Below are 17,500 nucleotides of genomic sequence, written 5' to 3'. Positions count from 1 at the left end.
TTACTTCACAGACAATCAACTCAGGGTACATTTTACGTTTAGATGACATTCTCTGCTGCAGAAATGGAGTTTCAAGCGTGCAGCCAATGCGGCCACCGTAAGGCTTTTCCAATTTCCCTCTCCGAGTTCTTCACCAAAAGAAATAACTGTTTCCTCGCTCCGATTGCCATTTACATATCTGAGTAAATGAGTACGGGATTGGGCTCGGCGGGTTCGTTTGTCGATTTGGACTTTTGCTTTCCTGTCTCCTTTGGGCAACAGATTGAATTAATGTTTGTAGACACTGAGATGCTACACATGAGAAAACAAGAGATTGTGCAAAATTACAAAACTCTCTCAATTATAGCTCTACAAACACATGAAGGGAGGAGAGAAGAAAAACCAGAACGTTTTTGGGAGCTATGCCGACTTCTCTGAACAACAATCTGCTTCATTTACATCCCTTTTTCCGTTTGAATAATCAACAAGCAGCTTCTGTTTACCCAAAGCCCAGGCGCGCCGCATACGCAACAATTCACACATTTGCAATATGTGTTTCATACACTTTCTAGCCAAACAGTTAAAACGTCAGCCTGCTTACACATGACCCCCTTTCTCTGGCCCCACCAGTATTCTGCCTTTCATCTCCCGCTCTCCCTATAGCCTCCTATCTCCCTTCCTCTTTAATTATTCGCCGGGATGTACTCTGTACGTTTCTGCTCTGCTCCCGCTGTTTTGGTCATTACAGGTCTCCGTAGGAAGCCAAGTGGCTGCCAACGACGCCGGTGCTGAAGGGCGAACCCCCGGGAGAGACATGTCTGAACTCACCTGGGGTAAATGAGGGCATCTCTTCCTGCTGGCTTTGAGGTTGGTCTTCCCGTCGGGGGCCGGCCGGATGTTGAAGAGGGCCTGAAGGGCGCACTGCGCCGCCTGGGTCTTAGCCAGCTTCTTGCTGCGTCCGCAGCCCTCGAATATCCTCCCGTCGACGCGCACCGCCATCACGAAGCTGCGTAGCCGGCGGCCCTCCTCGGCCCGCTCGGACAGGCAGGCGTAGCGCAGGGCCGGCCGCAGCTCGTTCAGCAGGGCCACGGGGCTCTTGGGCGCCTCCGGCGGCTCCGGGACGATGTCGCCCCCCAGCCTCTGCTGCGCCTGCACCATCAGGTCCAGGGTGTGGCGGAGCAGCCGGCCGTGTCTCAGCAGCTCGCTGGACAGCAGCTCGCTCTCGGCCGCCGAGCCGCAGAGGGAGAGGCCGTCGGAGCACGTCGACGACGACTCGAACTCCTTGAAGAGCGTGTCGGGGAAGTCGGCCTGGTCCGAGGTGAAGTCGGCCGAGGGGTTGGAGAGGTTCCCCATGGCCAGGTGGGCCTGGGGGGCGTTGGGGAACTGCACGAAGGACTTGAGGGCCAGCTCGGCGGCCCTCATCTTGGCCTTCTTCTTGGTGGGGCCCGTGCCCTCGAAGGTCAGCCCGTTGACCTCCACGGCGATGGAGAAGAGCGGAGCGTGGGTCGGGCCCGTCTGGGAGGCCGCGAGGTACTGAAGGCCCGGCCGCAGCTCGTTGAGCTGGACCAGGGCGTTCTTCGGCGCGTCGGACCACGACAGCTTCTTGTAGACGAGGCGGAGCTGGCACAGGTGGCCGTTGTTTTCCTCCTCCAGCGGTCGCTTCCTCTTCAGACCGGTGGCGGCGCCGCCCCTGGAGGCGTCGGATCGAAAGATCGACTGGCGCTCGCCGGGACCAATGGCGCGGTCCTCTAGGTTCCCGACGTTCCGGTTTTCTTTTACCTCTGTACTGCTGGTGCCTGAAACACAAAAGGGGAAAATGATTAATAACGACGAGTACGATTCAGTAACTCAGAGTACAGTTCACTAATTCAGAGTACAGCACAGTAATTCAGAGAGGGATAAAAGACTAGCTCAGAACAAAAAAAGAGCCAAGTATGCACACATCATTATTTGATGTGTGCAGACATTCCCATTTATTTCCGCACAGAATGAAGCGAGTCGAGGGGGAATCTCCCGGGGCAGATTGAGCCACTTGATACACAATGAAATTGTAATGAATAAATCTACATCTCTCCCCCTGCGTGCGGACAGTCACATTGTTCACACAGAGCGGGCCATCACATTTAAGTGTTTTTAAATCCAAATCCTCCCAAAAAATTGGCAACATTATCTGCCAAATCATTCTGTAATCTGCCTCCAAATTGGTTCTGGATCTATGGCGTGTAAGTGGGGGGAAACGTTTGTGTCCCTGTGTGGCCCAATGCAAAGCAGCAATCCCTTCTGGGATTTGGGGCAGTAGGGGGGGGGGGGGGGGGTTGAGTGCTACACACACCCTGAGAGGATAGATGAAAAGGAGCATCTGCAGCCATGGTTTATTTCACACTTCTGTCCTCCATGAGGAGCAACTCAGAGCAGTTGTGACACGCTCTTCAAACCTAGTTACAGGGGGGGGGGGGCATATTGCATTTCTGATGGGAGATGATGAACGGAAAATAGGCCATTCAGATCTCGATGCGATAATGTCAATGGGATGATATGTAGTGGCAACACAAAGGCAGGCAGGCAGGGGGGGAAGACTGTGGCAGCAGCAGCCTAACTGGATCAGACCCCATTGTGCCGTCGTGTTTCACGAACAGCAGTGGAATCCTATTAGTATCTAAGTACATAATGACTTATTCATCGCAAAACATATATGTAGATTAATATTTGACAGCTCGCGTGGGGATTTTCACACCATCAGACGTGTAAGAGAGATATCAAAACTGATAAAGGGGGTTGATGGAGGGATGATTGTCATATTAAACCCATGGAGTTAACACTATACGTGCTGACAAGTGAAGGGGAGAGAGAGAGAGCTTACTTAAACTGTCCTCGTCCTCTGTGCTGCTGGTCCCCGGGCTCATGTACTTGAAGGGAGCGATCAATGCCGACAGCATACTGACTTTCTCTGGAGGAGAAAAAACAAGAGACGCACAGGAGTCAACAGGAGGGCAGCGGCCGTGAGGTCCTGATGGTTTTATCGATCCGAGCGCCCGACACGAAACACACACACACAGTGGCACAACATTCCTGTGTATATATATATATACACATGCATATGTGTACATGAGCTTGTGCGCAAACACAGCTCTCTTTCTCTCGCTCTTATTGACTCTGACGCACGTGCACGGGAGCGTGCACACACGCACACACGCGCACGCACGCACGCACGCACGCACGCACGCACGCACGCACGCACGCACACACACACACACACACACACACACGCACACAATAAAGAGTTACTCACAATCAGAAACATGTTTATTTGCCAAGTACATTAAACTCATATAAGAAATGTGGCTTAGTGCTTGATCATGAAAGGAAGGCAAAAACAACACATCTAGAATCATATTAAAAAGAAAAAGAAAAGAAAATAGATATTAAACAATACAAGGAGATACTGTGCATATGCAGTGGGACAGGGATACAATAAACTGAATGTGAGAGGCGTACCTGCTGTACAGAATATACAGTGACAGCCAGGCACAATAAATATAATATACAGAGTATTTGCAGTGGTGGCCAGAATATCTTTACTGTACAGGATATATACGGGGTCTATAAACAGTCTTTGTGAGAGGCTGAACTATATTGCATGTGAAGGGGCAGTGATGCAAGAGTGTTTTTATACAGAACCTATATACAGAGGTAGAAGGGTTGCAGTTGTAATAAGGTGCTAAGGGCTGATATGTGGTGGAGGTCTGGGGGATACATTAAACAGTGTGTAACACATTGTTTAATGAGGGCCACAGCTCGGGGTAAGGTATACGGTTCCCGAGTCATGTTGTTTTAGTCATCACAGTCCGCAGTCCGCTTCCTTGCGGGTGGAGAGCTTGGAAGATGTGGTGTCCAGGGTGTGAGGGATCAGCAATGATCATATTTTAGGCAGAGTGAGAATGGAGTCAATAATATGCCGTGTAGAATTGGACCATCGTTGCCTGTGGCAGGTGTAACTTCTGCAGCTAGCTAGTCACAAGAAGAACATCCTTCGGTGAGCCCTTTTTTGCAGTGGAGTTGATGTTGGCCTCCCACTTGAGATCCCAGGATAATTATGGTGGTTCCTGGAAACCGCTCAGACTCTGACGAGAAGATAGATACCAGTTTCCTCTCTGTGCGTTCAGTAGAAAGCTATCCGGCTGCACGTTAGCCTAGCTTAGCACAATGAATGGAAGCAGACATGGCTGGTTAGCCTTCGGGAGAGGTGTTAGTTGGACAATGCCTAGGCTAACCAGCCATGTCCGCTTCCATTCATTGTGCTAAGCTAGGCTAACGTGCAGCCGGATAGCTTTCTACTGAACACACGGAGAGGAAACTGGTATCTATCTTCTTGTCTCTCTCTGGAGAAGACGGTAAGGTAATTTCCCCAGGGATAGCGCTCTGAAGTCTTCTGAGCGTCTAGCTCCAGGTTGTTCTGACTGTACCAGGACCATCAGCTGCTCCACCTCCCGTCTGTACGCAGACTCATCGCTGTGGGATGGAAGTCTGGTCATCATAGTGTTAATGATGGGTCCTTGGAGATGCAGTTGTTGGTATTATAGAGAGCTTGGAGCAGGGGAGAGAGCACACAGCTCTGTGCTTTACCCAGCCTCACGTCTCATGTCGTCTGTCAGGAAATCTGTGATCCATTGGGTCAGTTTAGAGAGCTGTATGAGCTCTCTGGGATAACGGTATTGACCGCTGAGCGGTCGTCCTCTGGCATATAGGTACCGTCTGTCTTGGTGCTGTATGTAGGGCGAAGTGTCGGTCGTCCATGGACATGTTGACCCGGTTACGAACATGCATGTCCACACACGTACTCTCTTTCTGTCTGTGTTACACCAGTTGTTAACACAACTGACTAATCAACTGAGAGGGGGCAGCCCTAACACACACACACACACACACTGAATTTGCCAAAATCACCTTTCATCTTTATCCGTATTTGATCAGTAATGTAGCCTGATCATTCACTCCAGCAAGCATCACAGGAGAAGAGGGTTACAGGGCTCAACAGAGACTGTGTTACAGCTACACACACAGGCTATTATGATGCAACAAATGAGTTCAAACGGTTAACAGTTGAGCGTAATGTTGCGGAATACTTTGATGTAACTTATGTTGAAGGCAGAGGTTCTGTGTAGGATTGTTAGTAACTGTCTAACTGCATATATAACTGTTTCCACTAGTAACTGTCTAACTGCATATATAACTGTTTCCACTAGAGGGCGCTCTAGGCGGAGACACTCAGGAACACCGCCAGGTGGCGAGTATAAATAGAGGTGTCTCCTCCCACTTCTTTCTCTTTCCCCCAGTCTCTCAGTGAGAGAAGACCTGTAGTATTACTGCTCTGCCATGTGAATAATAAACCACGCCAGTTAAGGCTCAAGATAGAAACCATGCCTCTTGACCACATTATTGTCGCCCTATAGCCGAATTCTGTTAACAACTTATATTTACAGTATATGGGTGCACAATTAAGTACCTCAGACAAAAGAACCATTATAGAACATAATATAATATGTTCTATGGATATAATTACAAGGATTAGAGGACGTAGAGAAGAAGCGAGTGAGGAATTATGTAATTATGTTACTCTTGTCTCAGAGCAGATGTCTAAGTGATCTACTACTAAAGGTCAACTCTCAATGATATTTGTTTTCACTTTGTTAAACAGTAGTCCATTGTACAGTATCAAGATTATCACTGTATGTACAATATAATATGTAATAATAATTAATAATTCATTACATTTATATAGCGCTTTTCTAGACACTCAAAGCACTCCCTACAATGTAGGGTGAAAATTGCCTCCTGCACCACCACTGGTAGCACCCTACGCAGGCTCAATGTCTGCCATACACTGGAACCAGGCATACATCACACTACACAATGGCTGAACGGCTCAGGAGACAGGGATTGATATCAGCCAATATCCCAAAATTAAACCCACAGACCTCAGTAGTCACAGGGTAGAAAAATAGACCCTCGGGTCAAAGGACATTTTTAGTCAGCAGTAGTTTACACTACAGCACCTTATAAGGGTGGGTACCTGAATAGAGGTTAAAAGCAGGCTACTTTTAGAGAGGAGCTCTTCTGTATAAAGGCAGTCTGGGACAGAGGCCAAGTAGATCGGGAGGGAGACAGAACCAAGGGACGGCAGTGGGTGATATGATATTAACGTACCTCTCTGACCCTTCCTTAGATTTTGTTAATTGGCTCACTGGTCATATCATAGTCCATCATACCCTGGTCCTCATAATATGTCAGTCGCCAGCCTCACAGGAGATTATTATTATTATCTATTTCTTCAATGTTCCAAACCAGTACCCTGTTAGCGATATCACTGACCTGTCAGTCTATCTCATAGTTATTAATTTATAACTTCCATATTTTTTATTTATTTTTTATTTATTTATTTAAATACATTTCTCCCCGTCCCAATTTAGTCGTTATGCCAATTCCCCCCTCCCCTACCTGGTCGTTGTGCGCATGTTCCTCCTACTGGTCGGTACAAGGGAACCCTGAAGTCATCTGCACGCTTCCTCCGACACGCGCGGCGACAGCCAGTGACTCCCTTTTCACCTGGCAGCGAGGACTCTCATTGGTGAAGTGTAACGCGTGGGAGGTCACGCTGCCTTCATTAAGTCCTGCCTCCGCTGAGCAAGCGCCCAGACCTGACCTGTAGGCGTCGCTGTCCACAACGCCAGATTCCCACCCATGACTTGCCCTCCCCCTAACCCAGCCAAACGAGTTAGTATCAGCCCAAGCCTCAAGCAATGCTGACTCCGGGAGTCGAGACCGCAGCCTCTTGCATTGGTGACGAGCGCAATCTCCGCTACGCCACCTGACCGCCCCTAACTTCCATATTTTAAAGTTATTTAATTTTTTTATTCTCAAGATACAGTAGTAATTTCTCAGATACTTTAAAAAAATGCTTCACACACACACACACACACACACACACGTGCGCACACACACACACACACACACACACACACACACACACACACACACACACACACACACACACACACACACACACACACACACGCACACACACAGTCAGAGATTCAAGATAAAATTCCAACGTTAAACAGAGGTTCCTTCTGCTGAGGACACCTCACAGTCTCTCTCCTCCTCTTCATTGGTGTTAACTCGAGGACCCCCATGGCTCCCACCTCCCCGGGGCCCGCCCGCCCCCCCGCCCGCCCTGCTGTCCAGGTGTGCGTGTTGTTTACAGTGAGAGGCCCTATTAGGACCAGCGCTCGGTCTGGTGCTTCTCCCCACACTGAGCGGAATTGACAGGCCAGTCTGGCACCCTAATTACACTCCTCTCCTTTCAAACATTGGCTAATGATCAATAGTTAGAGTTGTCTGCGGACAAAGACAGAGAGGGAGAGAGAGAGAGAGAGAGAGAGAGAGAGAGAGAGAGAGAGAGAGGATGGAGGGAGACAGAAGAGGAGAGGAGTGGATAGAGGAGGAGGAGGAGGAGGAGGAGGAGGAGGAGGAGGAGGAGGAGGAGGAGGAGGAGGAGGAGGGTTGATGGGGGAGGAAAAAGGAGAGGAGATGAAAGGAGGTGTGGATGAGAAGAGAGTTGTCGGTGAAGAAAGAAAGAGCGAGAGAGAGACAGGAAAGGAGTGGATGGAGGAGGAGGAGGAGGAGGAGGAGGAGGAGGAAAACGGTTGACCGAGGAGGTTGACGTGAGAGGAAGAGGAGAGCGAGGCAGAGGTCAGAGCCAACACTTAGTGCCCTGCCGCAGTGAGAACAATTACAGCGACCCCCTGAATATACTGCATAAACAGACACATAATGTAGTCGCACGTCACACGGCAACGGACGGGGTTTGGCCGAGAGAGAGTGTGAGGTTGTGAACGAGTCTCACTCTCGCTCTACGACACCGGAGGGTCCTTCCACGAGTGACTCACTCTGACACACATGAATATGCTCTAAGCAACGAGGGCTGGCGTGGCACGCACAGCACGGCCCTCGTGGGCGAACATCACAACACAAGGCATTTGCATTCTGACCTAATTACCGACTAAAGACCAACACATGCAGACCATTTGGCCCTAAACGAGTCCCCGTTGGCCAAGCAAGCTCGTTTTCCAGATGATTTTTTCAAATCAATCCGGATTGTTTTTGTCCGGTCCCTTAAGACCACCCCCGTCCCCCCCCCTCCCACATGTCCCTGCGATTTCCAAATAAAGTGCGACGGCGGTTCTCTGGCTTTCACAATGGCGATTGGCAAAATGTAGCAAAACGAAGGGGAGATTAAGGGGGATCCGTTAAGCTATGACTACAACTCCCAGGTTGAACATATCATGTTGCTTATACACACACGCCCACATTAGCACGCAGTGTCCTAAACCTGCCTGCAGGAGGACGTCTCCAGGCGAGTTCCTGAACGGCGAACGTCTCTGTATCGAGCATGAAATTACAGCAGCAGCACGTGAGCCAACAAGAGAACGGACACGCGGGAGCCTATAAGCCCCCATGATGCCTGTAATGTATATTTGATCATCCTGTTGCGCCCGGGGTGGTCTGCGTACCACCACCCACTCCACCGCTCTGCCAACTGGAAGGGCCCGCCAGGGACGTGAGGCAGCACAGGCTCTGCACACCAGCCAACATAACACATTATGTCAAACGCAGACGTTGAGCAATTCGCTCGCTGCCTCTTTTTCGAGGACACAATGGAAGTAGCTGAGCTATAGGACACAAGCGTTCTGTGAGGTCGGAACAGACATTCTAACACAACAAGGGAACCCGAGTCAAAAATGTGTATATTTTTGCACACTGAAAGTATTTCAAGTAGTGTTGTCAATAGATTCAACAATTTTTACTAATTAATCTCACAATTTTCTGTAATTAATCTAGATTAATCTAGATAAAAAATCGCATGTTTCTACTTAAGACCGAAGCTTGTAACAGATATTTACTTGAGTAAAATCATGGACTTAATGTAAAATCAACACAAAGAAAGTATATTTAGATTCAAAGACTATTTTAATAGCTTTCTTTGAATACAGTTTCTCTCCTGTGAAATACAAATGTTCAACAAAACCATCAACATTGACTCAGCTAGACCGCTTTCTTATATTATAATATTGAAAATGTTTCACTCCATAGATTAATCTAGATACATTTTTTTTAACGCTTTAAATAATTTAAATTAATCTCCAGAGTTAAAGCATTAATTTTGACAGCCCTAATTTAAAGTGTTAAACCCTTTGGGCTTCGTTCCCTCCTAGCACTGTGTTTTTTTTTTTTTTATAATGTGCTAAATAAATAAACGAAACTAAACTTACAGTGCTATGTGAAGCAATCTATTCATCTATTTCTATTGCCAATGTGTGAATGGATTGTAATGTAATAAAAAAAATTACACATTTCCAGACTGTTGCCTATAACAACAGCTTGTGCACTGATTTCTAGTAATGATGTCAATTATATTTAAGTATAGCCTACATCTTACAAGTACAGTGGTTTCAATTTAACACAACTTTAGTAGGCTATACTGTATGTTCTGAATAAGCTTAAGTTAAATCAGGTTAAGTTGTACCTTTATTAATCCCCTTGGGGGAAACTCGTCCTTGACCCGTCCTAACTATGTAGGAGCAGCGGGCAGCCACACAGTGCGCCGGCGCTCGGGGACCAGCTCCAGCTGTGATGCCAGTACCTTGGTCAAGGACAACGGCAGGATGTACCTATAGCATGCATGTCTTCTGCTGTGGGAGGAAACCGGAGTACCGGGAGGAAACCCACACAAACACAGGGAGAACATGCAAACTCTGCAAAACTATAGATATAATATACTTCAAATATACACTGTGTGCCCGATACTGTACATAACCACATATGTCTTGTATCTACATACAATCTAACAAACAAATCCCGTTTTGGAAAAGGACGCCCCTCTTCATACAGATTCCCCAATGGGGACGGAGGAGGGGGGGAACTGACAACAGCCTGGCAACGGCAAGATAAGGATAAGAAATCCAATTCATCCGGCGCCACCCACACTCCAGCGATGGCCAGAGAAAATGAGTTTTATCTGCCTTCATCTCCGCTGACCTTGCGGTCCAGGAGGGTCTCCTCCCCCTTTTCCAACCGGTGTGTCAATACCTGCTTTCCAATGCAAAGAATATCCCACTTCAGCCAGCAGCACCTTCGTCCACATTGAAGGACCATCGATTGAATAGAGTATTTAAAGGGGGGGGGGGGGTATACTGTGTATTAACCCTTTCACTACCACACTACAGAAGGTTAACCCCTTCACTACAACACTACAGACGGTGGTAGTGAAAGCTTAACCTTCTGTAGTGTGGTTGTGAACAGGTTAACCTTCTGTAGTGTGGTAGTGAAAGGTTAACCGTCTGTAGTGTGGTAGTGAAAGGTTAACGTTAGGTTATGACTATAACCAAGTTCTGTTAGTTAGGGGCGATGCTTGGCATCGCCTTCTGCACTATCTCGCGTACGTGCACGCGTACTGAATAAACCACAAATGTACCTCTAATACCAGTATTAGTCTGACCACACCCCTCATCAGCTTACCTTCATAAGCAGGTGTGTGGTCACCTGCTCTCCTCCTTCCCAAGCTTTCACCACAAGGTGAGGACAAGGGCTGCAGCGGCGTCCGATGCCAAGCATCGCCCCTAACTAACAGAACTTGGTTATAGTCATAACCTAACGTTCTGTATCGTTAGTGGCTTAGCTTGGCATCGCCTTCTGCACAAGGGAGGCCAAGCGGAGCCACTTGGCTGACAAATACACCCCGCTGACAGCCCCCCAAAACCATCAGAACAGGGAGGGCCGAGCCCCCCCGACCCCCCCTAATGGAGGGTAGCCCCCCTATTAGGGACGTCACGGGAGGGCGACGGACCCGACCGTGCGAAGAGGCACTCAAGCAACTCAACGCACAGGGTGAGCAGACCGTGGCTCGACCCCACGACTACACACACGCACAACCCGCATGCCACCCGGGAACGAACGGAGGAACAACCTCGTTACTGCCCCCAGAATCACGGGGTCAAGGGCAAACCCAACCCCGTGGCAAGGCCGTAGCAGCGGAGCACGAAGGAAGACCCAGACCCACCAAAAGGACTGGACTCCCTGGAATGGGGGCCCGGAGAAGTCCATGATGCCAGCATCAAGACCCCACCAGGTGGGCACGTAGTGCCCCGCCCCCCACATCGCCAGCGTATTCGGACAAAGGCCCCTCAGTTACTGCACCTGGTATTCCCAGGCGGAACCAACCAGGCCAGAACCTGCCCAGCTTCCGAGATCGGACGAGACCGGGCGTGTTCAGGTCGGTATGGCCGTAAGCCGAGCGGGCCCCGTCCCCCCAATAGTACACCGCCTGGCACACTGACCCTGCAGAATAGGCAGTCAGCATGGCCGTAAGCACACAAAAAAGGTTAACCAACGGAAGCAGGCAGCGCACCGGGGAAAAACCAGGCAACAGGCTGTTAACCCTAGCCTGGAGACTGCGGACGAGACAGGCGCCAGAGGGGACAGCTGAACACAGCCGCCCCGGCGGAAGGAGCGTAAGCTGGCGGTGTTGCATGACCAAGCCTCCATTTAACACCACCCAGAGGGGTCGAGGCAGAGAAGGCTGACACGATCGGCAGACGTCATGAACGTGCAGGGGCACCCTCAACCGGTGAACCCGGGAGTTGACACTGCTCCAACACACCAGGGAATCAACCACCTCGGTGTTACCCAATGCGGTGGTTGTTCCTATAACCCCTCAAGAAAAAACTCCAAAACACACCTGCGGGTATACACCGGCTATACCGCAGTACAAGTGTTTCAGTTTCCAAAAAGGGTTAACCCAGGCCTACGGGTCGCAAACATCACTTCGGACCGGGCCTGGCGGCACGGGAAGCACAGGGTCACCAGAGGAGGTCAAAAAACCACCCCCACAGGCCCCTCTTCGCCATGCGTGAGAGAGGAGCGAAAAATAATGGAGAACCAGCCCCTAAGCACACCGTACCTGGTATTCCCCGGCGGTCTCCCAACCAAGTACTAACCAGGACCAACCTGTGTAGCGGCCGAGATCCGACGAGATCGAGCGCGTACAGAATGGCATGGCTGTAAGCCATGACGACAGTGCTGAGTAAAAACATACCCAACCAGGGTCTCCATAGCGCTTAACCCTGTGACACCCAGACCGACCTGGCATTTTTCCCCCTGAAAAAAGCCCAAGTCCCTCAGGGTACCAGAACAGCAGATCTGCATCCCCGGCGGACAACGGGTTCAACTGATCTGGACCAGCGTGACCAGAACCAGTCCCGTGCCCTAACCACGCCGACATGCCTACTCCAGGAGAAGGGCAGATATGCGTGTTGATCTTAACATGAAAAGAAGGCGCCACCCAGACGTCGGGACGAACCGCGCCTGGTGGCCCACCCCAAGGGCGTGAGACCCCACTACATATGTTCAGATCCATCCCGTCATCATCCCCCAGACATGAACGAGGATCCGTCGACAACCCACCCAGGTCATGGGATGTGGTCGCCGGAAGAGGAAAAACCCCCATCTCAGTTGCTTTATAAAAACGCTGTTTCAACCACAAGCAACTAAGGCGTGCCAGTCAATCGCCTGTTTACAGCGAGCTAGCACTATACGTGCGTCGGGACACACCCCCATCAATGAACAGGCTATTTAGACCTGTCATTGAATCCCCAAGGCGCCCAGGGGAACGACAAGAGGGGTGTGACACTCCCTAACTCCAACACTTCTGGAACAGAAAGAAGGAAGCATCAACAGTATGTATCCCAGTCTACACAGCCGGGGTAAAAAATGTTCACATTTTTACATCCCACCACCCTCCCATAGGAAAGAGACGGGGATCCCCAGAGAGACTTCCCACGCGAGCTGTACAGATTGAAAAGAATATATTGCACCTTGAGCCATGTAAAAAACTGGTTTTAGGGCCTCCGGGGAAGAGGCACCGAACCCATACACACTCAATAAACGAATTGAATCGAATATACATACAATAGAAAAGGACCCTTCTAGAGGGTCCACTCACTTTGACAATCTGAGGAGGAAGGCTCTGTACTCTGATGGAGGCTTCCTCACATGGAAGAAGGAGTCCGAACTCACAGAAGGCCTGAGTAGGCGCTTGGTGAGGAGGAGCCCTGACCACCCCCCCTGAAAACAGATCCATCACATGGACCTGAACAGCACACGGAAGTCCTACCAACAGAGACGCGCACGGTGACGTACTCTATGGCGGGGGAATTCCTGCGGTGCACACGCCCAATATACCAGGCCGTGGGACCAGGAACTCCCTCCCCCCCCCCCCCCCCCCCCCCCCGTAACGTGCCGAACCGCCACGTGACGGGAACCTTGAAGGACAGGGGGTGTACCCCTGACCGACAGAACAATGGGGAGAGGAAAGGTTACCAGTTCACCCCTTTACGACCCCACACCCATGATACGACGTAACGACAAAAAGAGAATATGACACAGTCATAGTCAGCTCTATGAAGCGTTTCACAGCTCCACACAGCGCACGAGCTAACCTGCTATCTGATTTTTACTAAGGAAAAACACAGAATAGAGAGGGCTCTAAGAACCCCGGTCCAACATACACATGTGCTTCTGTGGCCAGTACAACCCAGTTGTAGGTCACATGACACACACAACCCATCATCACCTACAAAAAATGGCAAAAACACTCAACAGAGGAACGCCGTTTTTTTCACAATGAGAGAATACATCATTCTTGATTAGTATCGACCACAGGCCTTGCTAAGCACACATGACAGCAACCAAACCAATTTCCCTTTAGGAAATAAGTTTCTCCAGCAGATTTAGCACAACCTCAGCAATCAAGCTGAGAGTTACATCGTATCCCTACCACACAAAAGACACAATTAATGCACAACATGTCTGATAGGAGGTGATAAAGTCCCCAGGGAACCGGGGGGGGAAACACAATCCTCCTATTTTACCCTCAATACGGCCAGTTAAACAGGAAAACCTGTTAATGTGTGAACTCACTGTTCATTGTCATTACAGTCTGAGAAAGAACATTCTTTCACTCACTCGTCACCAAGCATAGCTTCATAGGTTAGTTGCCTTAGTAGTGAGTACACGGTACACATAAACACCATGATGTTTCTCACACAACAACCAGATCAATACATCACGACCTGCACGGAGAAGCTAACTGCCAGTGACAAAAACAGCTCACACACAACCCGCAACGTATCTCAAATGCATTGCAACAACACACGCTTTGGGAAAAAACACCGTTATTCACAATACATTTAGCAAGGTAAAACCAGAAGACGTGTTTATGAGGTCTGGCCAACCCCGTACCTGCCCGGAACGCAGATCAGCGAAGTGCAGTCACAAGCCACCGTAGAACACAGCCGTCCCGTGTTGTTCGATCCGGGCAGCGTCGCCGCTCCACCAGTCGCTACAGTCCTCTTTGTTGACGCAATCCCCGTCTAGGTTCAGGCAGGGTCGACGAACATCCCCTGTCAAGGATGACGTCGTGGTCAAGAGTGTAAAACATGTTAAAAATCAAAGCACGTTCAACAGAATAGCATCAAGCTAACGGCTGCTCCAACCGTTCGGGTGCTATCGCTTCCGCTCGCGAGACGCCGATCTACGACGCACGCGATCAGGAGCGAGCTCCCGGCGGCGCGCGAGAAGCCAAGCTACCCCGCGCCAGGCCACCGACCGGCTAACCGTAAGCTATGAACATGTAAACAATGACATAACACTCACCCAGACAGGCCGCCGTTCTGAACCCTCCTCACTTTTTAAGAGAAAAGAGAAAACAAGACGTCAACACCGCTTCACAACGGTGACATTAACACGTCCGGCGGAATCAGCACAGTACCAACTGGCCTGTATAGCTGACTTTGAACATGAATCTGCCGCTATCGCACATTACATGCACATATCCCCTCGTGAAGGAATACTCTCATTTGGATATGAAAGATGGGGTCTTAACACGGTGACAGAGAGAATCCACTCGTCCAGAACACACAGGGATCACCAGTGTCAATGGTCGCGGCCCACTAGTTAAAACTATAATGGTCGCCAGACCAAGGCCTTCTGTCGCCTAGACGGCTAAACAAAGGACCCTAGCCTGGGGCCGGTTTCCATAAACTTTGTCAAGTAGCCCCCATAGCACTAACAGACAAGTGGAGCCCGCCAGCAAACACTACTCACCCAACCTGGAACGCACCGCTCCTCACAACAGCGGCATGTCCGACAGTTCAGCTGTGGCCTGACAGGTTTCACCCCAACAAACACAGCAAGGAACTGCAGTTGAGAAGCATGCAGCGGCGTGCTCCCCATACGAAAACCGGTGGAGGGTTTGTAGAATGATCATCATCTTCTAGACACTCCAGTACGAAGACAATATCGCCGTATTTTCTCGAAAATAGTGAGAGAGAAAATAAAGATATGATGTCAACGTATCCTTGTTTCCCAAGCTGTTCCTAATCCAATTTCTTCCATCATGGTGTCAAGTGTGGGGATCTACCGAGGCACCTCTTCCTTGTGGTGAAAGCGAGAAGGAGGAGAGCAGGTGACCACACACCTGCTTATGAAGGTAAGCTGATGAGGGGTGTGGTCAGACTAATACTGGTATTAGAGGTACATTTGTGGTTTATTCAGTACGCGTGCACGTACGCGAGATAGTGCAGAAGGCGATGCCAAGCTAAGCCACTAACGATACAGAACGTGCTGTAGTGTGGTTGTGAAAGGTTAACCGTCTGTAGTGTGGTTGTGAAAGGGTTAACCGTCTGTAGTGTGGTAGTGAAAGGTTAACATTCTGTAGTGTGGTAGTGAAAGGTTAACCTTCTGTAGTGTGGTAGTGAAAGGTTAACCGTCTGTAGTGTGGTAATGAAAGGTTAACCGTCTGTAGTGTGGTAGTGAAATGTTAACCGTCTGTAGTGTGGTAGTGAAAGGTTAACCGTCTGTAGTGTGGTAATGAAAGGTTAACCGTCTGTAGTGTGGTAGTGAAATGTTAACCGTCTGTAGTGTGGTAATGAAAGGTTAACCTTCTGTAGTGTGGTAGTGAAATGTTAACCGCCTCTAGTGTGGTAGTGAAAGGTTAACCTTCTGTAGTGTGGTTGTGAAAGGTTAACCTTCTGTAGTGTGGTAATGAAAGGTTAACCTTATGTAGTGTGGTAGTGAAAGGTTAACGTTCTGTAGTCTGGTGGTGAAAGGTTAACTGTCTGTAGTGTGGTAGTGAAAGGTTAACCTTCTGTAGTGTGGTAGTGAATGGTTAACCGTCTGTAGTGTGGTAGTGAATGGTTAACCGTCAGTAGTGTGGTAGTGAATGGTTAACCATCTGTAGTGTGGTTGTGAAAGGGTTAACCTTCTGTAGTGTGGTAGTGAAAGGGTTAACGTTCTGTAGTGTGGTTGTGAAAGGGTTAACCATCTGTAGTGTGGTTGTGAAAGGATTAACCGTCTGTAGTGTGGTAGTGAAAGGTTAACCTTCTGTAGGGTGGTTGTGAAAGGGTTAACCCTTTGTCGAGTGGCAGTGAAAGGGTTAACCTTCTGTATTGACACAGTGAAGGGGTTAACCCTTTGGTAGTGTGATAGTGAAAGGGTTAAAGGTCCGGGTAGATCGACAGTGGAATGCATTCCACGGAATAAGAGTCTATTATTCACACAGGCACTCATGCCAGGGAGGGTGGAATGCAAAATAAATACTAAATAAATAAAAAAGACACAACTTCACATTCCATGACGTGTAGCCTACCGATGCATCGGACAATCAGGTGTGTGCGAGCCGGTAACTGGGAAGGATGAATTACAGCCCCCTTCATTACGTGTTATTATCTAGAGAGAGAGAGAGGGAGAGAGAGAGATAGGGAGAGTCGGCTACCATTCAGAATATAGCGCTCTCTCCTGTGTAGCACGTCTGGCGTTCGTTTCAATAGCGACTCTCTGACGGTACTCTCTCTCCCTCCCTCACTCTCTCTCTCTCGGTTAAACCCGCGCTTTAGTTTTTCAAAACGTCTCGAGTGGTGTGTTTTTGAGTAAGCGGTAATGATGTTTTGAATCGCTCCGGAGACCGAATCAAGTCGCCCAGCCGTGCGGTGGAAAGGAGCAACGCGGAGTGGAGGTGATCTTTCAAAATGCCCCCCCCCCCCCCCCCCCGCTGATTGTTTGTTGATTGTATGGGCTTCGAAAGCCTCGACACAAGTACACTTTGGGGCCGCTTTACCCTCGTTGCTCCACATGCAAAAATCAGACCCGTTGGAATGTGTTTCTTTTCGGTCAGTGATATATATATATATGCCGATTGATTTTCTCATTGAGATAGATTCTTGCCCCCGGGGGAGTATGAGAGAGTGCACGCAAGTAGCTTTGTCATACAGTACGATGGCCTAGCCCTGTTCCCCAAAAAAAACGACACTGCTGTTCAAATGTGGCATTCGTACAGGCCGCTATACTGACCATGTAGGTCGAATCTGACCTTACGCTGTTTACCACCCTTTCCCAAAACCCGCTTTGT

At 49.3% G+C, this 17,500-nt stretch overlaps 1 protein-coding gene across 1 annotated transcript in view; it reads right to left on the bottom strand.

Moving 5' to 3' along the window:
• adarb2 (adenosine deaminase RNA specific B2 (inactive)) overlaps positions 1 to 2,915 on the bottom strand; it is a gene marked incomplete at its 5' end in the record, with an annotated part of 512,623 nt that extends 509,708 nt beyond the window's left edge. Inside the window, 2 exons of the mRNA XM_084325586.1 lie at positions 808 to 1,775; positions 2,840 to 2,915. Coding sequence (XP_084181712.1) covers positions 808 to 1,775; positions 2,840 to 2,915 — 1,044 coding nt within the window. The remainder of the gene's footprint in view (positions 1 to 807; positions 1,776 to 2,839) is intronic.
• Between the last annotated feature and the right edge of the window lie 14,585 nt (positions 2,916 to 17,500).

The sequence above is a fragment of the Notolepis coatsorum genome (genome assembly GCF_963971535.1).
Source record: "Notolepis coatsorum genome assembly, chromosome: 12".
NCBI classification, from domain to species: Eukaryota; Metazoa; Chordata; class Actinopteri; order Aulopiformes; family Paralepididae; genus Notolepis; species Notolepis coatsorum.
The sequence above is the reverse complement of the archived record's forward strand: the minus strand, read 5'-3'. Positions and strand labels throughout refer to the sequence as shown.